Source organism: Nelumbo nucifera, chromosome 1, assembly GCF_055504915.1.
Source record: "Nelumbo nucifera cultivar China Antique chromosome 1, China Antique-T2T, whole genome shotgun sequence".
Taxonomy (NCBI): Eukaryota; Viridiplantae; Streptophyta; class Magnoliopsida; order Proteales; family Nelumbonaceae; genus Nelumbo; species Nelumbo nucifera.
Window position 1 is genome coordinate 142920334 of NC_142649.1, and position 25655 is coordinate 142945988.

General features: G+C 38.8%; 1 protein-coding gene across 4 annotated transcripts in view; it reads left to right on the forward strand.

Moving 5' to 3' along the window:
* Positions 1-315: 315 nt before the first annotated feature.
* The window catches only part of TDP1 (tyrosyl-DNA phosphodiesterase-like protein), a 129853-nt gene continuing 104513 nt past the window's right edge, over positions 316-25655 (forward strand). Inside the window, exons 1-3 of one of the 4 annotated variants that reach the window (XM_088894533.1) lie at positions 316-613; positions 708-893; positions 1286-1561. In XM_088894533.1, coding sequence (XP_088750659.1) covers positions 599-613; positions 708-893; positions 1286-1561 — 477 coding nt within the window. In that variant the 5' untranslated portion in view covers positions 316-598. Of the gene's footprint in view, positions 614-707; positions 894-1285; positions 1562-7882; positions 8039-25655 lie in introns of those variants that run through there. The other 3 variants (XM_010242623.3, XM_010242624.3, XM_088894534.1) reach the window with 3 other exon arrangements.

Genomic DNA, 25655 nt, shown 5'->3' on the forward strand with positions numbered 1-25655 from the left:
TTTCCCTTAATTTTAATTCATCTTATTAATAAAATGAACTTTATTTTAATTATATTAGTTTAACTTATTAAATCTAATGTAGCCATGCGGCTAGACAGTAGAGTGTAGATTGACTCGTTAACAAACCGAAACCATCGATGAACCATTTTGGTAAACCCCGTGGTTGGTCGTCCAGAAAACTCAAAGAAACAGTGAAAGACTGGCTACGTGGATCTTTATTATCTGCTTCGTGATCCACGTGGATGTGTCTGCTGTCAACTAGAATGCGCATGTTGCGTCGTATGCATATACCTTCCATTACTCCGGCGCGCGGAATCAACAACTTATGTTACCTTACATAGACTAGAGCCGCTCAGTATTTACAACGATTCTCTCAGATTTCTCCCCCAAATCAAAATCAAATGCGTTTAGTGTTCTCCGGGTCCCACTCTTCCGAAGCCGAAACCATCCTTTTCCCTCCCTTTTCTATAAGCAGCGTCAGCTCGTCTCAACAAAATTCTTTGGTCTTTCTTCACTCCATTCCATTGATGATTCTCTGAGAAGTGGGCTTCGGGGTTCATTTGATTTCGTCAGTGTTCATGCGAGCAAACTTTCATTAATGTCAAAGTCTCAGGTGCTTACTCTTTCCTCTAGAGCCGTTCTTGTGTAACGACTCTATGGATTGAACTCTGAATATAACTTGTTACTTTGCTATTTTAACATTCCAGGTGAACATTGGATTTTTGATTCCGCTTACTAACAATCTGAAGGAAGACGATTCAGCCTCAAAATTACCAATTTCAGAAGGGGCCAATGTTTTCGGCCGTAATGATATCTGCATCTCTGATAAAAGATTGAGCCGTAAACATATTACTCTCAATGCTTCGATTGATGGTTCCGTTGATGTAGTTGTAGTAAGTAGTTATTTTAATTTTTGCGGAATATTTATATTTATCCTCTTCTCGTTCTCTTCAATGAGTGAAATTTGTTTGCAGTTGTATCAGATACTGAAATTACTAAGCAGTTGCTCTTTGACAAGCTCAATTTTCAATTCGATACCTCTGATTGCAAAACTTGGTAGTCAATTTAGGTAGCTGGAGATGTTCTGTTTAAGAAATAATTAGCTTTTCTAATTATATAATGGCTCATGCATTTTCCCTCTATATTTGAATTGAAGTGTTTTAATTGACATCTGGTTCTTTTGTACATAAGAACAGGAACATATGTTGAATTTTCGAAACGGTTTCTGTTAATGATGCACTTTGATTGTTTACTGATAGGAGAAAATGTTTTAATTGATTTGTAGGAGGGATCAAATCCAATTGTCATTAATTCTGGCGATCAGAGGAGGAAGTTGTATTCCAGAGACAAGATTAGGATTGCAGATGGTGATATTCTTGAATTGATTCCTGGGCATTATACTTTTAAGTATGTAAGATCGACTGTTGATAAACATATAGCTTCGTCTCAAGCACATAAAAGGGTTTCGTACAAAGGAAAAGGGGTTGATGAAGCTAAGAAGTTAGTTGTGAAGAGGCAGCGTCAAGTTTCTGAAGATGAAGCTTTGGCAAGAATTTTGCAGGTTTTTTCTGAGATATTGGGTTCCTATTAACTTTGTCCTTCATCTGGTTTTGTCTTATGTAATTTATTTGTAGAATTTCATATTCATTGAAGGCTAGATATCAACTATTTTAATCATATTGTATCCCTTACCCCCTTCAGCACACACAAACAACTGAAGACAACCTGAAAGTAGTTGCCTTTTATCCTCTTTGTTGTAGCAAGTTGTGCCATGAGTTAACATGGAATAAGTACACAAGACAGCATGAACATGAAAAATGAAAAGTTTGAAAGATGTGTTGTAGTAATAAAATAAGTGTGTCTTGGGTTTTATTGCACCTCCTATTCTTCTACTGCGTCATAATTGGGATTTTGGTTTTTGAAGAGGGTTGAGGGATGATGAATTAGTTGAGGTAATGGGCTGTTGCAACTTCTTGATTTTGTTTGCTTGGGTCCTTCCAAACTGGTTAGTCATATTTGGTTTCCACATCCTAAGGGTTGCTTTTCTTGTGCCTCATTTTTCAAGTCTCTTTGTTTGTTTTCTCTATCTCAGCCTTTCCCTGCTAAGGAAGTTTGGTATTAGCCTGTTTCAACCAAAATAGGAGCTTTCTCTTGGCAAGTGTATCATGGGAAGATTAACACTATGGACATGTTACGAAAAAGAAGACCCTCCTTGTGCTTATCCTCAAATTGGTGCACTCTTTGTAAATTCAATGAAAAGAATTGTTACCACTTACTAATACCCTGTCCTTTTGTTGCACACATCCGGAAATGGTTTTTCTCTTTGTTTGGGTGCAGGTGAACTTTGCCAATGAAAGTGGAAAAGCTTTTTGACCCTTTCAGATTTGTTTGGCATAAAAGACGGGGAAGAATTATGTGGAGAAGTGTAAGAGCAGCTGTATAATGGACTTTATGGGAAGAAAGAAATGTTAGATTTTTTTCAGGAAAGGAGAGAAATAAGGAAGCAGTAAAAGATTGTATAATGGTGAGGGTGATATACTATATTAGAAAAGTAGATTCTTTCTTGCATTTGTCCTTTGATGATATTAGTGTGGAAGCCTCCTGTTGAAGACTTAGTTAAACTAAACTTTGATGGGAGCAGGCAAGGCTACCTTGGCCCCTCAGGAATAGGAGGGGCATTGAGAGGCACAAAAGGAAATACCATTACTTTATTCTTTGGTGCAGTGGGAATGGGGGATTCCATTAGGGCGGAACTGCTTGTTGCTTTGAAAGGGGTACAAATTGCAAGTGAGTTGGGCTTGATAAATGTGGAGATTGAAGGGGACTCAAAATTGGTGGTAGGATGGCTCAAGGATCCAAAGTCTATAATTTTGTGATATAAGGATGAGATGAAGAAATTTAAATGGCTTAATAGAAGTATGGATTTGAGGATATCTTGGGTTAGGAGAACGACTAATGCATTGGTGGATGTGTTAGCTAAACAAGGGGTAAACAAGGATTTAATTTGTATTGGGCTTAGTTGTAATTTGTTTATCATCTGAGAGGTAGAACCTCGTGCCTCTTTTTTGGGGATGCTTGTACTGCCTATATTTATTGCTCTTTAATAAAATTTTACCTTCACTTATCAAAAAAAAAAAAAAAATAAATAAAAGACTAGATTGACTGTTTGGAAATAGCTCTAATGCATAGCTTATAACTTCTCCTTCGTAAGATAATTGACTTTCTTTTTTCCACAAAGCAGACTCAAGAGCTTTTCTAGAGTCAATTTGACATTGTCTTTGTTGAATATAAATTGAGATGTGTGGTAGAGGCATTTTTATTGGTATACTCTCTGTTTATGTTAATAATATAAGAAGTGGATTTATTTGGTAGTACTTGTATTAGGGCTGAATAGACTGCAAGGGATTAACAGAAGGGACATAAGTTAGTTTCTAGAATCTACTAATGCAACTTTTACAAGACAAAGAAAACTCTATTCATTTACGTGCTGAGGAGGAATTTGGCACTTGGATACATTATTAAATTCAATGAGGGGTCATTACTTGGTGTAATGGTAAAATCTTGGGCTGACAAGCATGGGAATGTTTGGTTCAATTATAAGATTGGACACTTTGTTTTGAAAATGCAAGAGCCTAGGTCTGTGTCCACTCTACTCATAAGACCCATGTCACCAACATAGGGTAATGACCTTTTAAATGACTCAACTCACTCTGATAAAAATTTCCATTCCATCCTCTCTCTTAATGGATACATTTTGCCAATTGTACCCAGAACCTTGCTTTTGATAATGTTAATGATTACCTATTTTATGAACCCTAAATAACAGAAATTGGATGTAATTTGATAGAGTTATGGCCAACATACAAACAACATGTGCTTCTGAAGTGAAACAGTATTACTTGAGTTGTCTTGTATTGTAAGTTATTTAATTTATTTTCTGTGTGGAGTTTAACTGTCTTTTAAGTATCTTAGATTGTCTTAGAATCTCTCTATGGAAATATTCGATAAGAAAGTTTGTTATCTTTGGTTTTCACAGAGTAAGAGTTTGTAATTACTTTATTCTCCTCGAAGTCTCATTGTTGTTTGAGTCAGTTCTTATTCTCCTGTTGAATTTTGATCCTAATTTAAGTCTAAGGGTCTATTTGATAATGACTGATGTTGCTGAATTGAATGACTTGTTGCTTTTGTCTTTAGTGGATAAAAATAATTAAATAATAAAATATTCAATGGTGTAATAATCTACCCAACTTCAGCTTCAGCCATTAAGGAGCCCACAACCTTCTTAAAAATTTATCTACTAAAGGACAAATGAATAAGGTTTTCAATTTAGCCACTTAAGTTGTGGAGTTTAGTTGTAGATCAACTATCAGTTTAAGCATGCCTGATTTATTTCAGCACTCAAATGTCAATTTGAAAGCTTCCTGTTGACTGGTGAACCATCCCAGCAGACTTGCCTTTATAGGAAAATGTTTTGTCAGAAACATAAGATATGTAGATGGATAAACCATCGTTTTGAAGCTTTTCTCCTCTATTGCTTCTGTGTCACACTTAGCTCAGTGACTTGGGCCGGTTTGAATGTTTGATGCCACTTTGCACTTATCAAGATAGATGTCATACTGATACTTTTTGAAATAAAGTGATAGTTCATGAATTTCATCCCAAAATTCTTGAACTTTAAAACCTTAAATCCCTATTTGACCAGTCTAATTCCTACCCATTAGTTTTTCGTTCATTTATTCTTTTTTTTTTATTTACATTCTCAATCTCCACCAATTTTATAATTCTCAGCCATGAATATCCCTTAAATCTCACTATAGTTAATTCATAGGTACTGTGCTCTAAAACCCCACAATTAGCTATACTAAATTCACAGTTCATATTAAAAAGGGCCATTACTGAATCTTGGTTCATGCTATCTTGTGTCATTGTCATTCATATATTTGATAAAATATTTTTATGTTTCCCAAAAACTTACAGTTGGTGACAATTATCTCTTATGTGGACCGACATGAGAGTTTTCATCAGCAACTTGAATGGTGTTTAAGTATCATTTGTGTTTCAGCTGATGGCATTTAAGGTAGAAGTGCGAACAGAGAGAGTGATAGGTGATTTAACACAAAATTTGGAGCATGATATTATTGTGCATTTCAAACACATGGATGCCAGCCAGTAAGCGCTGCAAAGGACAAGTGAGGCAGGAATGTTTTGATTCAAGAAATGTCATTTTGATGTTTCTTCTAATGTGAAACCAATGCAAGCTGTGGTTTTCCTGTTTCAAGTTGAATCGTCTCTACTGAACATGATTTTTTTATGATCAATAGAAACTTGATTTTTGAACTTTCGAACATGATTTTTGAACATCAGGTGGTTTTCCTGTTTCAATCTCAAACTTTAAAACTTCAAAATTTCAAAACTTCAAAACTTCAAAACTTCAAACCACAAATCACGTCAAACATGATTTTTGAACATTAAAGTTGCATTACCTATGTAGAGTTAATGTAGCAGCAGTTAGACCTGAAACAGGAATACTATAAAATCTGGCCTTTTGCTTTCTGCCTTTTTTTATCAGCAAAAGAGATGTTTTGTTAATTTAGATGTATGAAATCAGTACACTTTGATGACAAGAATGTCATCCCAATTAAACAATGGTTTGATTACAAAGAAGTCCAGTACAGTTGCTTCCTTGCAGCCCCTTGCTTAGCTAGAGAATCATCTAACCCATTTGCACTCCTTATCGATTTGAATTTCACATTTAAATCCAATACAATCCTTTTTCTTTGAAGGCATGCTTAAGAGTCCAAGGTATATCTCTGCTACACCTCATCCATGATATAATAACTTTGGAATCCCCTTCTACCTCCACCTGTCTATAGCCCTGGCCCAGTTGCTTTGCCAGCTGAAGACCCTACAGCAATGCCAACATTTCAGCCTTTAAAGAATTTGCAAACCCAATTGGCCCTAAATATAATGCCAAATCCTTGTCTTTGAATCTCTGATTGCTCCACCTATTCCTGCCATGCCCGGGTTACCCAAGGAGCTTCCATCAAAGTTCAGTTTCATTTTGTTACCTTCTAGGGTTTCCATTCCACTTGAATTTTTTCTTTTTCTCTAGTAGACTGTGCTACCTCCTTCCATGCTCTTAGAATGTCAGTAATTGAGTAATTCTGAAAGCAGTCCAATGTCTTAACCCATAATGCAACCTTCACTTTTATACCATTTATTGCCTCCTCCCAAGTAGTGTTTTAAAAGTGCAAGGTGCAAAAAAAGCTTAAGGGGAATTTGTGCCCGAGGCCCAAGGTGTAAGGTTAGGTGCGTGCCTTTTCAAAGAAAGGCACAAACATACAAAAATGCCAAAAAATTCAAAAAAAATATTAAACATAGTATTACTAAAAATATAAACTTAAATTTTAAAATAAATATTTTAAAAAACCTATTATCTAAAATTAAAATACATAAACATAACATGTAAATTGTATTCAAATGAAAATTTAAAAATAAAACCTAACATATAAAACATTTTCAAGCATGTAAAACCCACAATTTATTTTTTTCCTCAATTGCTTTACTTCAAATAGCTAATGTGTTGTAAAACATCTTGCATTCTTGATTCTACGTGGAGAGTCCCACTTGTAGCCAAAAGGAGAATAGGAAAACTCCCAAATACATTGTACAAAGGAACAAGAGATTAGTAAATGGGAGATGGTCTCTCCACTGCCCCTACATAAGAAACACATATGAAGAGAAAGTCTAGAATAGGGTTTTCTTTTTCTTTTTTCGATCTGTGACTTGATGTATCTTATTAGTATAGTCCATGTTGTATATCACATCACTTGTATTTTTTATTCTTTTTCTCTTTCAGCCCTATATGGATATTCTTGTAATTGTACATATCTTTTAATATATAAGGGACTCTTTGAGGTGGGGGTTGACTATTCTGGACACCTCTAAGATTATTCTTGTTCTATTCTCTATTCGACCAAGAGTGTTGACATGGTATCATGGCAAGTTGCTCTTTGATCTATTTTTTCTTCTCTTGATCCCTCACTAGAAGCAGCAATCCTGTCATCCTATTAGAATTTATTGCCCTCTGTTCTTTGAAAAAGATTAGGGCTGTTTTGATTAACCCTAATTGCCGTTTAGTCTACTTTGCACAACCGGCAGGAGAGGTTTTATTAGATCTCTCTTGGGAGACATTGGTTCGAGGCCAAACTTCAGATTTGGTGTCGCCTAGACCTGATCTATTCACCCTACAAACAACATCTGATTTGGTGAAGTTTTTGAAGGAGTTCTGATCTTCTTAGTGCGGCAATACTGTACAGTTTCCTTTTTTGGACTACAACAGACTTTAGGCCTTCTACACCAGCCTACGATTTAGGATTTTCTCTCCAAATTGAAATGTTCTCTCAAGCTCTTTTTAACCCTACACTCAGTTTCTGGTTTGGAGTTTTCTGAGGGTTGTTTTGATCAGCACATGGTACCTCTTTGTTCTTGGTAAAGACACCTGATATGTTGGTAAATCACATTTTTTTCTCTCAATTCTCTGATTCAATCAACCTATAACCCTAGATCTAGTGTCGTCCTAGGGTTTTCTTGCTTCCCATTTAATTGTTTTAGATTTCAAATTGATATTTGAGAGATTTTAGTTTCGACAGTCCTAAAACTTGCCTTTTTTGGACTATCAACTTTGAGTTCTTGATTGCTGAAGTTGTTTGTGGTATTTTTTGGGGTCTCTTAAGTTCCTCTAGCATTGGAATACTTCTCTTTCCCCTGGACTAGAATGGACTGTTGCTGAATTTGGTTTTCTCTGATATCTTGTGTCTGGACTATTTTTTCCTTACTGAAATGGTCTTTGATAGAGTTGGTATTATTCTTGTGAAACTAGATAAATCAACCTATGGGATTGACACTACTGTTGTAACACATGGGAGCAAGAAAGCTTCTATTAGCGGCGATTCTTTGGCATCTATGGTTGAGGAAAACATTTGAAAACTGGTGGCATCTACTATTTCTTCTGCCTTTTCTGCTATTGGTTTATCTGGTGAGTTCTCCAGCTATTGTTCTTCTCCTTCTCATGTTTTTTCATCGACTCTAGAGTTACCAACCATATGACAGGAGGCTACCCTAACCAACCAAGTAACCTTGCTAAAACCCATTACAAATATATTGTTAATTCCAATGGTGAAAAGTTAAACATCGTTGGTAACAGTGATTTGTCTCTTAAGCTTTCATCCACTGCGTCCCTCTTACCAAGATCTTTCTTTTTCTTGATCTCACTACAAATTTGATTTTTGTTGGCTAGTTAGTTGATGAAGGTAACATTCTCACACTTTCTCATGATGAATGTTTGATTCAGGACCGAAACACTGGGAAGGTGAAAGGGAAGGGGTGTAGGTTGGGTTGTTTGTTTGCATTGGAGTTCAAGAAGTCTCAAACAACAACATCATCAACTTATTTCAGTTCCTCCACTTCTAGTTCCTTTCTGAGTCACATAAATAATGTTTGGGACTTACGGAATAAATGTTTGGGTCATATACATGCTAAGAAATTAAAATTTTTGTTTGATGCAGGCCCTATTAAGAATAGAGTTCCTTCCTTGTAGACCTTTGATACATCTTGTGTTTCTTGTTGTTTAAGTAAGAGTCGTATTTTACCTTTTCCTCACATGTCTGAGCATGCTTCCTCTCCCTTTGAGCTTATACGTAGTGATGTTTGGACTACATCCGTCACTTCCTGACTTGGATACAAACATTTAGTATCGTTCATTGAGATTGTACCAAGTACATGTGGATATACTTTCTTCACCACAAGTTAGAGGCATTCCCAACATTTAGGCTGTTCCATGCTATGGTACGGGTTTGGTTTCAATCACAAGTGCATATTCTCTATTCAGATTCAAGGGGAGAATACACTGATGGAGACTTTTTATCCTACTTGAAGAATCATGGAATACAAGTGCAATGAACTTGTCCAGATACTCCTTAGCAGAATGGTGTGGCTGAGCGCAAGAATGGGCATGTCCTTAGTGTTGTGAGGACATTATTGCAGGAGTCCCATACACCATCTTCTTTTTGAGTAGAGATAGCCAATACAGCTGTGTTTTTGATAAACTATATTCCTTCCTCTGTTCTTGGTGATATGTCTCCCTTTCAGAAGTTGTTTGGTTGTTCTCCAGATTTATCTATGCTTCATATTTTTGGATGTGTGTGCTCTATTCATTTTCCCTCTCGTGAACGTTATAAATTGTTTGCATAGTTTGTCATGTTTGCCTTTGTGGGTTACAGTCCTAATCACAAAGGATTTCTTTGCTATGATCTTTCTATTCGTCATATTCGTATCTCACATAATGTTGTTTTTCTTGAGTACATTTCCTTTTTTACTGGAATTGCTAGATTGTCTACACTGTCTGTTTTTGTTTTGCCAAACTTTGATTCATAGGATACTCCACCTCCTTCTGCTAAGAAGGACCTTCTTGTCTTCTCTCGCCCCTTCCTCCTGGTTTAGGTCATCATCTCAACACTACTCCCCTGTAAGTGGTACCTTTATTTTAGATACTCCTCTTACCTTTGTTCCTCTTCACCGTTCTACTCGTATATCTAGACCTCCTGACTGCTACGGTATTCCTTTAAACCATAGCTCTTTGTTTGTTGTTTTATCTTCTACAGATATTCCTCGCTCCTACCAAGAAGCCAGTAGTAGCCCTTATTGGAAGAAAGCCATGGATGCAGAAATTCATGCTTTACATGAGAATGACACTTGGGACCTTGTGCCTGCTCTTCCAAATGCCTTAATTGTTGGGATCCGTTGGGTTTACAACATTAAGCTAAAATGTGATGGATCTCTTGATCAATAAAATGCTCGTTTAGTTGCCCAGGGATATAGTTAGGAGTATGGCATCGACTATGAAGAAACCTGTAGAGAGGATGGGCCGAATGGCCCATAGACTGTTTACTTATTTCTTTTGTTTATGTTCTTTGTTGTAATGGGCCTCAACATCCATTTAAGGGACTCTTTGTAATTACTGAAAATTAAGTTAATGAAAAGGGATTAGGGTGTAAGAGAGGATTACATTCGAAAATCTTTCTCTGAACCCTTATTGCCACCATCTTCTTCTTCCTCTTCTCTCTACTTGCTTCTCTCTTTTGCTGTTCTCTATCATCCTTTTGACTATTTTTTATTAGTCCATTTGTTTCAAAAGATTGTTTTTCTTCTTGGTATCAGAGCAAGTTCTCCTTTTCTCCTTTTTTCCCTTTTTCTTCCCATACACAATGTGTATGAAGAACTGAATTGAATGAGTAGTTAAAAAAATTTGTTCTCAGTCCAATTGTTAGTGGTTTTTGGAGAGGAGGATGTCCTTGTCGTCACTTTGACAGTCTCAGGTGTGTTGCCCAAAACCCTAATTAACTGGAGAAATCTGCTTGCGGGCCCCACAGGGAGTTTGACCTTGGCTCTCAGTGGTTGAATGACTTCTTGTTCTTCATCTTGAAGATCGATTCAAGTAGCTTTGCGTTTTGTGAAGTCTACAAGGTGCGGCTGGGTTTTTTCTATTTCTCTCGGGTTCTAGGTGTGACATAGTTAACATGTACGACTGCATAAAGGTTGATTCACAACTTATATTTTTTCCTATCTTCCTTGATTGTTAATTGAAGTTGTTAGAAGTTATTTTGGAGTGTTTTTAAGATGGATCCTTTGGAAGTTGAAAACAAGCATGTTGCTGAATCCGGACAGGTTCCGGGGGCCTCTGTTGACTCTCTACTGGCTGTGACCACAATCAAGCTAGATGGAACCAACTATTTGGCATGGTCACAATCAGTAAAAATTCATATCTGCAGTAGAGGCAAGTGGGGGTATATCTCTGGGAGCAAGAAGGCTCCTTCGGAAGATGATCCATCTTATGAAAAATGGATGCAAGAAAATTACACCGTAATTAGATGGTTAGTAAATTCGGTGCAACCTCAAATCAGTCAATACTATTTATGGATGAATTCAGCAAAGGAAATATGGGACATTGTTGCTAAAACCTATTCTTAGAAACTGAATGTAGCCAGGGCATATAAGTTGGGGAGTGATGTGAAAAATTTAAGGCAGGGGGAGAGACCTTTGGCCATTTATTTCACAATGCTGAAATCTCTTTGGCAAGAAATTGACTTGATGGAAATTGTTGCCTGGGAAAGTACTAATGATGCTGAAACCTACAGAAAATTAGTTGAGAGAAACAGGGTTTTTGAATTCTTGACGGGGTTGAATCCTGAGTATGACATCACAAAACAGAAAATCTTATCCAAGGATAGCGTTTCATTGTCTCAGGTCTATTCCTTGGTGAGTAGTGAAGAAAACAGGAGACTAGTCCAGGTTCAAGGGGCTGGTCTAAATGACCACTTTGCTAACATGGGGCTGAAACCTAAGGGAACTACAGGAAGTCAAGGTGGTTCAGGAAAGAAGGAAGTTATTTGTGAGTATTGTAAGAAACCAAAACATACAAAAGACAAGTGCTGGAAACTGCATCCGGAGCTTCTTCCTCGTTTCCAAAAGAAGGCTGATAATGTGAAGACTGGAAGTACCAACATTGCTACTGGTCCAGATTATTACAGGTACTTAATTGATGAGAGAACTGCTAGTGAACAATTAGCAGTTATGAAGGCAGAATATGAGAAGTATGGAAGGATGATCAGTCACCTTGAGAGTGCTGCCTCTTCTTCCAACCCTCCGGGAAATTCAACTTCTTCTGCATTTTCTCATTCAGGTATAAGGGCCACTGCCAATCATGCAACTATCTCAGGTAATCGTAGGATCCCTTGAATTATTGATTATGGAGCTTCTGATCATATGACCATCCTTTCCACTTTGTTTATCTTTTATGATTTGCTTCCTGGCCGGGATAAGATCACCTTAGCCGATGGCTCTCTTGCTCCTATCTCTGGCAAGGGAACTATCAAGGTTATAGACTCTTTTTTACTTCCTTCTGCTCTTCATGTGCTCAAATTGAATACAAATTTGTTATTTGTAAGTAGTCTGTCTAACTAAGTCTTTGAATTGCAGTGTAACCCTTTTACCTTCATACTGTGTCTTTCAGGACCTAGAGTCTTAGAAAGTGATTGGGAGTGGCCATGAGGCGAATGGAATATATCTGCTAGATACTCTTGGACAGTGTCAAGGACAACCTGGGAAAGCTGCTTTTGGATCTACATCTTCAGAGTATGTCAGTTGTGTCATGTTATGTCATTTTCGTTTGGGTCATCTTTCTTTTTCTACATTGAGTCATTTATTCCCAGAACTATTTAAGGGAATTAATTTGTCTAGTCTCCATTGTGAGTCTTGTGAGTTGTCAAAACATTGTAGAAGCAGTTACCCTTTGAGTAATAAAAGATCTTCTCCATTCCATATTGTGCACTCTGATGTGTGGGGGCCATACCACTTACCCTCTATGGGTGGCTATAAATATTTTATCTTGTTCATTGATGGTTTTTCACGATATACTTGGCTATTTTTTATAAAGTCCCGTGATGAAGTTCCCAAACTTGTGAGGCAGTTCCATGAATTTGTTCTTACCCAATTTGATACTAGAATCAAAATTTTCAGATTCGGCAATGCAAAAGAATATTTTGAGAAAAACCTAACCTGTTATCTCACTGATTTGGGGGTTATTCACCAAAGTTTCTGTGTTAGGACTCCAGAAAAGAATGGAGTTGCTGAAAGAAAAAACCGGCATATTGTTGAAGTTGCAAGAAGTATCCTGTTTGCCTCGCATGTTCCTACAAGATTTTGGGGGGATGTTGTTCTCACTGCAACCTACCTAATTAACCATATGCCATCTAGGGCGTTTGGTTTTAAGTCTCCTTTTAGTCTCCCTCATCCGGGCAAAAACCTTTTTCCTATTCCACTCCGTGTCTTTGGCTGCACCTGTTACACATTCCAAGTACCTAGAGACATAAATTTGAACCAAAGGACCACAAGTGCATTTTCCTTGGTTATGCCTCCACACAAAAGGGTTATCGTTGTTTTGATCCAAAGTTTGGAACTCAGTATGTCTCAATGGATGTCACCTTTGATGAGTCTTCTTCTTTCTATGATCCTTCTTTGGAGAAGCATTGTCCAAAGGGGGAGAATTTGTCACAGTTGTTTGCTCTCCCCCTTCCTGTCCCAGTTGAGTCTTCTTTTGAGCCTCCTTCTATTTCAAATGCGTCAAGGGAGGAACATTCATCTCATTCTCCTTATAATATTCCTATTCCTCCTTTGTTACCTCTTCGTCCTCTCTTTAGTCCTAGGTTGTACCAGTGGTAGAGAACTAGAAGTGGGCAGATTGTTTCCTCTACATCACATGAGCCTCCTACACTTCCAGTCATAGAAGAGACAACAGGTACTGATACAGTCCCTTTGGAGCCACCTTTCCTAGACCTTGATATCCCTATTGTTATCAGGAAAGATAAAAGGAAGTGTACTGCACATTGCATTTCCAAACACCTTTCTTATAGTTTGCTCTCTCCATATTTTGGCTATCTTTCTTCTGTTGCTTCTAATCCAATACCCCAGGTCAGTGTCAGAAGCTCTTACTATTCTAGAATGGAGGGATGCTATGAGAATGGAAATTGATGCCCTGCATAAAATGACACTTGGGAAGTGGTTGATTTGCCTGAAGGGAAGGAACTAGTGAGCTGCAAGTGGGCTTTCACCATCAAATACCATGTTGGTGGCACCATTGAAAGGTACAAAGCTAGGTTGGTTGCCAAAGGTTATACACAGACATATGGGATTGACTATCTGGAAACCTTTGCTCTTGTTGCAAAGATGACTTCTGTGAGGGTTCTGCTATCTCTGGTTGCACATTCAGATTGGCCACTTTACCAGCTGGATATGAAAAATGCATTCTTGAATGGGGAGTTACATGAGGAGGTCTATATGTCTCTTCCATCGGGGATGTATGACACAAATATGGAGGGAAAGGTATGCAAGCTGAAGAAATCTCTTTATGGACTTAAACAGTTACCTAGGGCATGGTTTGAAAGGTTTAGGGCTGCCCTTGTTAACTTTGGCTATATACAGACTCAATCTGATCATACCCTCTTTGTGAAGAGGATCTGCCCAACTAAGGGATTCTCTGTAAATTACCAAAGTTTAACTTAATAAAATAGAATTAAGGGTGTAAGAGAAGAGATTATGTTCGAAAATCTCTCTCTTTGAACCCAAGTTGCCGCCACCTTCTTCATCTCCTCTCCTCTTGAACTCTGATTTCTGCTACTTTCTTTTGATTTTTTGCATCTTTCTAAACAGTCCTTTCTTCTCAAAAGGCTGTTTTTCTTCTTGGTATCAGAGCATGCTCGTTTTTTCCTTTTTTCACCTTTTTCTTCCCATACACGGTGTGTATGGAGAACTGAATTGTATGAATAGTTAAAGACACTTTTCTCAGCCCAGTTGTTGGTTTATGGAGAAAAGAGGACAGGCTTTGTCGCCCCCTTGACAGATTCAAGTGTGTTGCCCGAAACCCTAATTTTTTGGAGAAATCTGATTGCGGGCCCCACAGGGAGTTTGACTTGGGCGCTCAGTGACTAAAGGCTTTCTCATTCTCCTTCTTGAAGATCGAATCAAGTGGATTGGTGTTTTGTGAAGTCTACAAGGAGCGGCTGAATTTTCTCCGTTTCTCCCAGCTTCCGGGTGTGACGCAGATTACTGGTACGACTGCATAGAGGTTGGCTCACAACACAGTTTTGTTCTGTCTTCATTTTGTGTTTTTTGAAGTTGTTTGAAATCATTTTTGAAGTGTTTAAGAAGATGAGCTCCTCCAACTTTGAAAACAAGCATGTTGCTGAATCCGGACAGGTTCTGGGAGTCTCTGTAGACTCTCTACTGGCTGTGACCACAGTCAAGCTGGATGGAACTAATTATCCGGCTTGGTCACAATCAGTAAAGAATTCATATTTGTAGTAGAGGCAAGTGGGGTTTTATCTCCAGGAGCAAAAAGGCTCATTCGGAAGATGATCCATCACATGAAAAGTGGATGCAAGAAAATTGTACTGTTATTGGGTGGCTTGTGAATTCAATGCAACCACAGATTAGTCAGCACTATTTGTGGATGAATTCAGCAAAGGAAATTTGGGATAGTGTTGCTAAAACCTATTCCCAAAAATTAAATGTGGCCAGAGCTTTCAAGTTGGGAAGTGATGTGAAGAATTTGAGACAGGGGGAGAAACCATTAGCTGTATACTTCTCAACACTGAAGTCTTTATGGCAAGAAATAGATTTGATAGAAGCCGTAACCTGGGACACCACTAATGATGCTGAGACCTACAGAAAATTGGTTGAGAGAAACAGGGTGTTCGAGTTCTTGACAGGACTAAATCCAGAGTATGATATTACAAAACAAAATGTTTTATCCAAGGATAATGTCTCACTGTTTCAGGCATATGCCTTGGTAAATAGTGAAGAAAGCAGAAGACTTGTCCAGGTTCAAGGGGCTGGTCTAAATGATCACTTTGCTAATATGGGAGTGAAACCCAAGGGGGTCGTAGGGACTCCAAGTAGCTCAAGGAAGAACGAGATTGTTTGTGAGTACTGTAAAAAGCCAAAACACACTAAAGACAAGTGATGGAAATTGCATCCTGAGCTCCTACCACTTCGGCTTCAGAAGAAGCCTGATAATAAAAGGGCAATGAGTGCTAATGTTGCTGCTGGTCCAGATAGTGACAAATACCAAACTGAAGAGATGATCAGTCACCTAGAGGGTGTGACCTCTTCTTCCAACCCTTTAGAAAATTCAACCTCTTTTGCATTTGCTCATTCAGGTATACGGGCTTCTGCCAATCATGCAACCATTTCAGGTAATCGTAGGATCCCTTGGATTATTGATTCTGGTGCTTCTGATCATATGACCAGCCTTTCTACTTTGTTTGTTTCATATGATTTACTTCCTAGACGTGACAAAATCACCCTAGTCGATGGCTCTCTTGCCCCCATCTCCGGCAAGGGAATCATCAAGGCTACAGACTCCTTGGTTCTTCCTTTTGATCTTCATGTACCTAGACTAAATACAAACTTGTTATCTGTAAGTAGCCTAAGTCATTAAACTGTTGTGTAACCTTCTTCCCTTCCTACTGTGTTTTCCAGGATCTGGAGTCTCAAAAGGTGATTGGAAGTGGCCGTGAGACGAATGGAATATACCTGCTAGATACTCCTGGACAGTGCCATGAACAACCTGGAAAAGCTACTTTTGGGTCTACATCTACAGAGTCCATCAGTCGAGTCATGTTATGTCATTTTCATTTGGGTCATCTTTCTTTTTCTGCATTAAGTCATTTATTCCCAGAACTGTTTAAGGGAATTAGTTTGTCCAGTCTCATTGTGAGTCTTGTGAACTGTCAAAACATTGTAGAAACAATTATCCTTTGAGTAATAAAAAATCTTCTCCTTTTAATATTTTGCACTCTGATGTGTGGGGGCTTTACCACTTACCCTCTATGGGTGGCTACAAATATTTTATCTTGTTCATTGATGACTTTTCTCGGTTCACTTGGATATTTTTGATGAAGTCCCGTGATGAAGTTCCCAGACTCGTGAGGCAATTCCATGAATTTGTCCTAACCCAGTTTGATACCAGGATTAAAATTTTCAGATCCGACAATGCAAAAGAATATTTTGAGAAAAACTTGACCTGCTATCTCACTGATTTAGGGGTTATTCATCAAAGCTCTTGTGTTAGGACCCCAGAACAGAATGGAGTTGCTGAAAGAAAAAATAGACATATTGTTGAAGTTGGAAGAAGTATTCTATTTGTCTCACATGTCCCTACAAAGTTTTGGGGTGATGCTGTTCTCACTGCTACCTACCTTATAAACTGTATGCCATCTAGGGTTTTAGGGTTTAAGTCTCCCTTCAGTCTTCTTCATCCGGACAAGGATCTTTTTCCTATTCCTCTTTGTGTTTTTGGCTGCACCTGTTATGTACATATCCTGTGTCCAAAGACATAAATTTGAACCAAAAGCCCACAAGTGTATATTCCTTGGTTATTCCCCCACATAGAAGGGTTATTGTTGTTTTGATCCGAAGACTGGCACTCGGTACATCTCAGTGGATGTCACCTTTGATGAGCTGTCTTCCTTTTATGGTTCTTCTCTGGAGAGACATTGTCCAAAGGGGGAGGATTTGTCACAGGTGTTTGCTCTTCCTCTTCCTGTCCCAGTTGAGTCTTTTGCTGAGTCTCTTCCTCCTTCAAATGAATCAAGGGAGGATCAGTCACTTCACTCTCATTCCAGTGTTCCTATTCCTCCTCCTTTACCTCCTTGCCCTCTTTTTAATCCCAGGTTGTATCAACGACAAAGAACCAGAAATGAGCAGGTTGTTTCCCCTAAAACACATGAGCCTCATGCACTTCCAGTTACAGATGAGACAACAGGTACTGTTACAACTTCTTTGGAGCCATCCTTCCCAGACCTTGATATCCCCATTGCTATTAGGAAAGGAAAAGGAAGTGTACTGCACATTGCATTTCCAAACACCTTTCTTATAGTTGTCTCTCTCCTTCATATTTTGCCTACCTTTCTTCTGTTGCTTCTAACCCAATTCCCAAGTCTGTGTCAGAAGCTCTTAATATTCCAGAGTGGAGGGATGCTATGAGAACAGAAATTGATGCCCTACACAAGAATGACACTTGGGAAGTGGTTGATTTGCCTGAAGGGAAGGATCTAGTAGGCTGTAAGTGGGTCTTTATTATCAAATATCATGCTGATGGCACCATTGAAAGGTACAAGGCTAGGCTGGTTGCAAAAGGCTATACACAGACATATGGGATTGATTATCTGGAAACATTTGCCGCTGTTGCCAAGATGACTTTTGTGAGAGTTCTGTTATCTTTGGCTACACACTCAGACTGACCACTTTATCAACTGGATGTAAAGAATGCATTTCTGAATGGAGAATTACATGAGGAGGTTTATATGTCTCTTCCTCCAGGGATGTATGAAACAGATATGAAAGGAAAGGTCTGCAGGTTGAAGAAATCTCTTTATGAACTCAAACAGTCCCCTAAAGCATGGTTTGAAAGGTTTAGGGCTGCCCTTGTTAGGTTTGGCTATGTACAGACACAGTCTGATCATACTCTCTTTGTGAAGAGGAGAGGATCCTTGGCCGTTTACTTAATTGTGTATGTTGATGATATTGTTGTGACTGACTGACTAGTAATGATGTCTTAGGAATCAATGATCTCAAATCTTTTCTTCATACAGAGTTTGAGATCAAAGATCTAGGGAAATTGAGATACTTTCTTGGCATAGAAGTTGCTAGATCCAATGATGGGATCCTTATCTCTCAGAGGAAGTATGTTTTTGATTTGCTCTCTGAAACAGGGAAGACGGGTGCTAGACCAGTTGCTTCTCCTATCGATATGAGCCATAAACTCTCTACTTCAGATGGAATATTGTTAGAAGATAAAGGAGTCTTCTAGAGACTACTTGGAAAACTTCTTTATCTATGCATGACTCGGCCAGACATTGCATACGCTGTCAGTTGCATCAGTCAGTTCATGCATGCTCCCAAGGATACTCATATGGCAGCAGCAGAGCGGATTCTGTGTTATTTGAAGGGCTCCCCTGGAAAGGGAATTCTATTTGCCAAGCATGGCCATATGAAACTTGAAGCCTACACAGATGCTGACTGGGCTGGAAACATTGATGACAGAAGATCTACCTCTGGGTACTGTACCTTGGTGGCAGGTAATATTGTTTCTTGGAGAAGCAAGAAACAATCAGTTGTTGCTCGATCTTCAGCCGAAGCAGAATACAGAGCCATGGCTCATGGAGTTTTTGAACTATTGTGGCTTAAATCCTTGATGGAGGAACTGGGTATTGAGCATGATAAGCCAATGATGTTATACTGTGATAATCAGGCCCCATCAACATTGCTTACAACCCAGTGCAACATGACAGAACTAAGCATATGAAGTTGACAGACACTTCATTCGAGAAAGAGTGGCTTCTGGAGAAGTGTGTCTACCTTTCATCACCTCTGAAGGATAGTTAGCAGATTTCCTCACCAAGGGCATTCCCAAGGCTAAACTTCAGCATGATACTGGCAAGCTTGGCATGATTGACATCTATGCTCAGCTTGAGGGGGAGTGTAGAGAAGATGGGCCGAATGGCCTATAGGCTGTTTATTCTTTGCTATAATGGGCCTTAATCTGGGCTTATTCTTTCTTATGTTATGCCTTTTTAATTTTCTGCCCAACTAAGGGCTTATCTGTAAATTACCAAAGTTTAACTTAATAAAATAGAATTAAGGGTGTAAGAGAAGAGATTATGTTCGAAAATCTCTCTCTGAACCCAAGTTGCCGCCACCTTCTTCTTCATCTCTTCTCTTGAACTCTGATTTCTGTTACATTCTTTTCATTTTTTGCATCTTTCTAAACAATCATTTCTTCTCAAAAGGCTGTTTTTCTTCTGCACTTTTGGGTGTAAATGGGTGTACACTATGAAACATAAGGCCGATGGATTAGTGGAGATTTAAAGCAAGGTTGGTGGCAAAAGGGTTCACACAGAAGGAGGGCATTGACTATACAAAGACCTTTGCTCTAGTTGCCAAGTTGAACACTATACAGGTGTTATTGTCTCTAGCAACCAACTACATTGGGAATTGCACCAATTGGATGTCAAGAATGCTTTTATAAATGGAAATATTCTAGAGGAGGTTTATATGGATCCTCCACTGGGGTATAACATGAATGGAAAAGTATGATGATTGAGGAGAGCCCTATATGGACTTAAGTAGTCTTCTAGGGCATGGTTTGAAAGATTGTGCAAGGCAATGAAGACTGTGGGATATTATCAAAGTAATGTTGATCACACACTATTCTATAAAAGAAATGGAGAGAAACTGACAACATTGATTGTTTATGTGGATGACATGGTGGTGACAGGAAAAGATCTAGAAGAGATCAAAAGATTAAGAAGTTTTTGGCCTCCAAATTTGAGATAAAGGACTTGGGACCTTTAAGGTACTTCCTGGGAATAGAGGTGACCAAGTCTAAGGGAGGAATTTTGTATTTGTTAAAGGAAGTATGCCTTGGACCTCCTAAAGGGGATAGGAAAATTAGGTAGCAGACCCATTGAGACTCCTATTGAACAAAACCATGGATTGCAGGAAAAGGATGAGGACCTTTACCTAGACAAGGAAAGATATCAATGACTTGTGGGTAAATTTCTGTATCTACCTCTCACTAGACCTGATATTGCTTATGCTGTTCATGTCGTTAGTCAATTTATGCATGGTCTTCAAGTTGCACACATGAAGGCAGTGGAGAGAATACTAAGGTACTTGAAGACATGTCCTGGAAGGGGGTTGTTATTCAAGAAGCATGATAAACTTAACGTTGAAGCCTATATTGATGCTGATTGGGTCGGATCAGCTGGAGACAGGAGGTCTACAACCAGATATTACACATTTGTGGGTGGAAATCTTGTAACTTGGAGAAGCAAAAAACAAATTGTAGTGGCTCGGCCAAGTGCTGAGGTTGAATACCAAGCAATGGCACTTGGAGTAGCTGAACTTCTTTGGCTCAGGATACTCCTAAAGGAACTCAGAATCACAATGTCAGGACCCTTAAAGCTCTATTGTGACAACCAAGCTGCAATAAATATTGCTAATGATCTAGTTCAGCATTATAGGACCAAACACATTGAGGGCTAGTTTGATTAGCGGGAATAGGGGTCAGGAAACTCCATTCCGGAGGATTTTGATTCCTATTCCGGTTCCGATTCCAACTGTGAACCAAACGGACCATGAGATTGATAGACACTTTGCGAGAGAAAGGATTGCGTTTGGAGAGTTATGTATTCTGTTAGAGTCAACTATATAGAGGTAGTTTTATCTTTTCAGTATATATTATTAGTGTGTAGTGTCTATTATGTTCAGGTTTAAGTTATGTCCCATAATTTTTTTTTTGGATCAATAACAGAATTCAATTTTATTAAAAGAAATCAAGGATACATACAAGATTTCAGGGAGAGATAAAATGACTTAAACTCCCCCAAAATAACAAGAAAATTACAGGATTGCCCAAAACAATTGTCCCATACTTAATTAGGGGCACAAGAGTCTTTATGTACTTAATCAGAAACATATAAATACAATCTGGCCAACTAAAGAAAGATCTTCTCTTGATCGAATCAGTTTTCTCTTTCTTCTTTTCTTCTTTCTCTCTTCTCTCTCTTTCTTCTGTTTTTATTCTCTGCCAATCTAAGGCTGAAACCAGTACAGATTTGTTCTGTACAATGGTATCAGAGCCACTGTAAACAGTTCAGGTTAACCCAGAATTTCCTGGTTCGTCTTTTGCCCTAGATCTCTGCAGAGAATTCATTGATCCCTTGGAGTTTCACAGAAAGGCTAAAAGGGAGTTTTTGTTTTTCCCTTTTGGAGGTCTTCATGCCTCCAGTTGGTTGTGTGGTGCTCGTTTGATGTGGTTTATAGAAACCCTTTATAACAGTTCAGGTTAACCCAGAATTTCCTGGTTTGTCTTTTGCCCTAGATCTCTGTAGAGATCTCATCGATCCCTTGGAGTTTCATAGAAAGGCTGGAAGGGAGTTTTCGTTTTTTACCTTTTGGAGGTCTTCATGCCTCCAGTTGGTTGTGTGGTGCTCGTTTCATGTGGTTTGTAGAAACCCTCTACTCGATGGATTGAAGAGGGCTTTTCAGGTGGTGTGGTGATCAGATCAGTGCAGGATTGATTTCTGAAGTTCAAACATGTAGGTTATATTTGCGATACAGTGTGAGATAGGTAGTAATCAGTTGCAGGTTGGTAGTATGTATTTTGGTGCATTTGGGTTTCTTCTATGATATTGAAACAGTAGGGCTACAGTGACAGTTAGGGTTAAGGAAAAAACATATGTGTAGTGTGGTGGTTAGCAAGTGAAGTGGTGTGAAGTAATAGTGGGTGTTTTTTTTTTTTATGGCAGCAATGGGAGACAACAGTGGACATAAATCTAGTGTTATGATTCCCCTTGATTATCTTAGTGTGCAGATGACCTCTATTGAGTTGAATGGTGAGAATTATGTACCTTGAGCTAAATTTGTAGAAGTCTTTCTTAGGGCTAAGAAGAAGGTGAAACATGTGAAAGAGGAGAAACCCTCAACCGATTCTTAGGGTTATAGTGAGTGGGAACAAGAAGATGCACAGGTTATGACATGGTTATGGAATAGTATGGAACCGAAGATTAGTGTAATTTTTTTTTATTAGATACAACCAAGGAGATTTGGGGCCATGCAAAGAAGTTGTACTTTGGACAAGACAACACTACCAAAGTATATCAGCTTTACTAGGAGTATTTTAAAACAAGGCAATCAAAGTCTTGAGGAGTATTATGATAGTATAAGGAATCTTTGGAATGAATTGAATGTTTATCATCCCCTTACACCTGATGTCAAAGTTCAGCAACAACGAAGAGAACAACTTGATGTAACCAGATTTCTAGTAGGGTTGAAGGCCGAATATGAACCGGTGAGAGCCATAGTTTTCAAGGCGCAGGCGAGGCTAGGCGACCACAGGGCACCCAGGTTCCTAGGCACTGGAATTTTAAAATATTAATTTTCTTGAGTTTTTACTTTATCTATGCTTTTGTAAGCTATTTTATTGGTTTCATGTGCTAACTAGCAAGCATGCACACTAACTATTAACTCTATAAATCATTCAAATGAGTATAAAACTATAAATTTCATATAACTAGCAAGCATATACACAATACACTAACTAGCAAGCATGTACGCTAACTATTAACTGAAAAAAAAAAAATAAATAAGTGTAGGAACTAGTAAGGGAGGAGAGGAGTATAGGGGCGGAAGAAGAAGAGGAAGAAGAAGAAGTATAGGGGATTAGGGGCAGGGAGGAGTATAGACCCTTGTTTTTTCAAAAAAAAAAAGGGACTGAGAGTTTGAGATTATTGACTGAGAACAGTCAGGGGTGGAGAGTATAGGGGCGGAGCCCCTGTTTTTTCAAAAAAAAAAAAAGGGACCGAGACTAGGACTAGCGACTGAGAACAATCAGCGGCGGAAGAATGAGTGGAGCTGTGGAGGAAGGGAGGAGTATAGGGGCGGAGCCCCTATTTTTTTTGAAAAAAAAGCAAAAAATGACTGGAGCTAGGCTGGAAGAAGAAGAAGAAGAGAAAAACTTACCTGCTGAAGCTGAGGTGCGATGGAGTTGGATTGGGGAATGAAGTCTTTGGTTCTCCTCCCTCTCCAATTGAACTGATAAAACCCTTATGCATGCAAACGAAGAAGAAGAAAAAGGCTTTGTATTGTTGTCTTAATAATAAAATAATGATAGTATGTAACCAGTTTTATTTTAAAAGAATAAAACATATAATAAAATATCAAAATAACAAATTAAAAAAAAAATTATTAGATGTATGTAGGTGCCCGCCTAGTCACCTAGGCGCCCGCTTAAGTCTTTGGGCGAGCGCCTAGTATACAAAATCCGTGGCGTTTGGGCGAGGCGCCCATGGAAAGCCGCCTAGTCGCCTAGGTGTCTCCTTGACAACTATGGTGAGAGGACAGATGCTAGGCGGATCTGTTCTTCCCTCTTTGGAGGAAGTGTTTTCTTGTCTCTGGAGGATTTCTGTTGGACCTTCAGAGCATCCTATTGTGACTGATAGATCTACCTTTGCAACAACTAGGGGTGGAGGTCCTCGTGGTAGTAATGGTCCCATGTTCAGCCGTGGTGGTGGATGCTTTGGAGGTCGGAACTCGGGGGGAGCATATGGTAGAGGACATGGTAATGGTGTGAGGTGTACACACTGTGGTTTGGAGGGGCATACTATCAATTTTTGTTCTAATTTACATGGGCCACCCTTTACTTGGGCCAATCATGCGGTGGCTAGTAGTGGTGGTACGAGAGATGAAATTCAGCAGAGTGATCTGGCACCTTCTACACTTACAAATGTCTCTGGGAAAGAGATGATGAGTGTTCCACGTGACGAGTATGAGCGGTTTCTTTAAGCTACTTCACAGTAGAATACAACTACCCTTGCCCACTCAGTTATGGCTTGTCTAGCATCCAAATCCTCCTCCAATTGGATTATTGATTATGGAGCTTCCGATCACATGACTGGGACTCCAAGTCTGTTTTCTTCTCATTCTTAGTCCCTTACTTCACACACAGTTACCCTTGCTAATGGTTCCACATCTTCTATCTTTGGTGTTGATAATGTTAATCTAGACTCCTTACCCTTGTCCTTAGTTTTGTATGTTCCCAAATTTCCTTTTAATCTTATGTCTGTTAGTAAATTAAACAAGTCTCTTAATTGCTCCATCACTTTTTACCCTTCTTGTGTTTTTTAGGATCTCAAGACATGGATGAAGATTGGTGGAGGGCATAAAGTTGGTGGATTGTATTACCTTGATGGTGGTGGCTCTTCAATAGCTCTTTAGTCGTCTCTTTCTCCTCTTCAGTGGCATTGTTGGCTTGGTCATCCATCTTAAAGCTCTCAAGTTACTTGTTTCGCCTTTGGGTAGTCTTTCTACTTTGGAATGTGAGTCGTGTCAGTATGGGAAGTTAAAATACTTATTGAGGATAGAGGTAGTGAGGTCTAAGCATGGTATTAATTTGTGTAGTGGAAGTATGTTCTTGATTTGTTGGATGAGAAGCTAGCTAAAACACCCATGGGACTGAATGTTGAGTAGTGATGCAAGTGAGGAATTTGAGGACCCAGGAAGGTACCAGAGGTTGGTAGAAAAGTTAAATTGTTTGACCATTACCTGGCTAGATGTATCTTTTGTAGTCAGTGTAGTAAGTCAATTCATGCAGAATCCTCGAGTTCCACATTGGGATGCAGTTTTAAGGATTGTTTAGTACTTGAAGGGAGCTCCAGGTCGTGGTTTGTTATACAAGGGTGGAGGAAATCTTGAGATAGAGGGATACACAGATGCTGATTGGGTTGGTTCAATATCTGACAGGAGGTCCACTATGGGGTATTGCAACTTTCTTGGAGCAACTTGGTGACATGGAAAAGTAAGAAGAAGTAGACTGTGGTAGCAATGAGTAGTGCAAAAACTGAATATAGAGCCATGACACACTACATGTGAACTAGTATGGTTGAAGAACCTTCTACAAGAGATGGGATATACAATTGATCGTCCTATGAAGCTTTATTGTGACAACCAAGTTACAGTCCACATTTCATCTAATCCAATTTTCCATGAGAGAACAAAGCACATAGAAGTTGACTATCACTTTGTGAGAGAGAAGGTGCTCAGTGGAGTAATAAGTACTGCATATGTAAACACAGGAAACCAATGGGCAGACCTGTTCACTAAAGGGTTGAGTCGGGGAAGAGTGGACTACATTTGTGACAAGCTAGGACTATATGATATGTACTCACCAACTTGAGGGGGAGTGTTAGAGTCAACTATATAGGGGTAGTTTTGTATTTTCAATATATTATTAGTGTGATATAATGTCTATTATGTTCCGGTTTAAGTTATATGTCCCATACTTAATTAGGGGCATAAGAGTCTTTATGTACTTAATCGGAAAGATATAAATACAATCTAACCAACTAGAGAAAGATCTTCTCTAGATTGAACTATTTTTCTCCTCCTTCTCTTCTTTCTCTCTTCTCTCTCTTTCTTCTGTCTTTCTTCTCTGCTAATCTAGGGCTGAAACCAGTACAGATTTGTTCTATAACTAC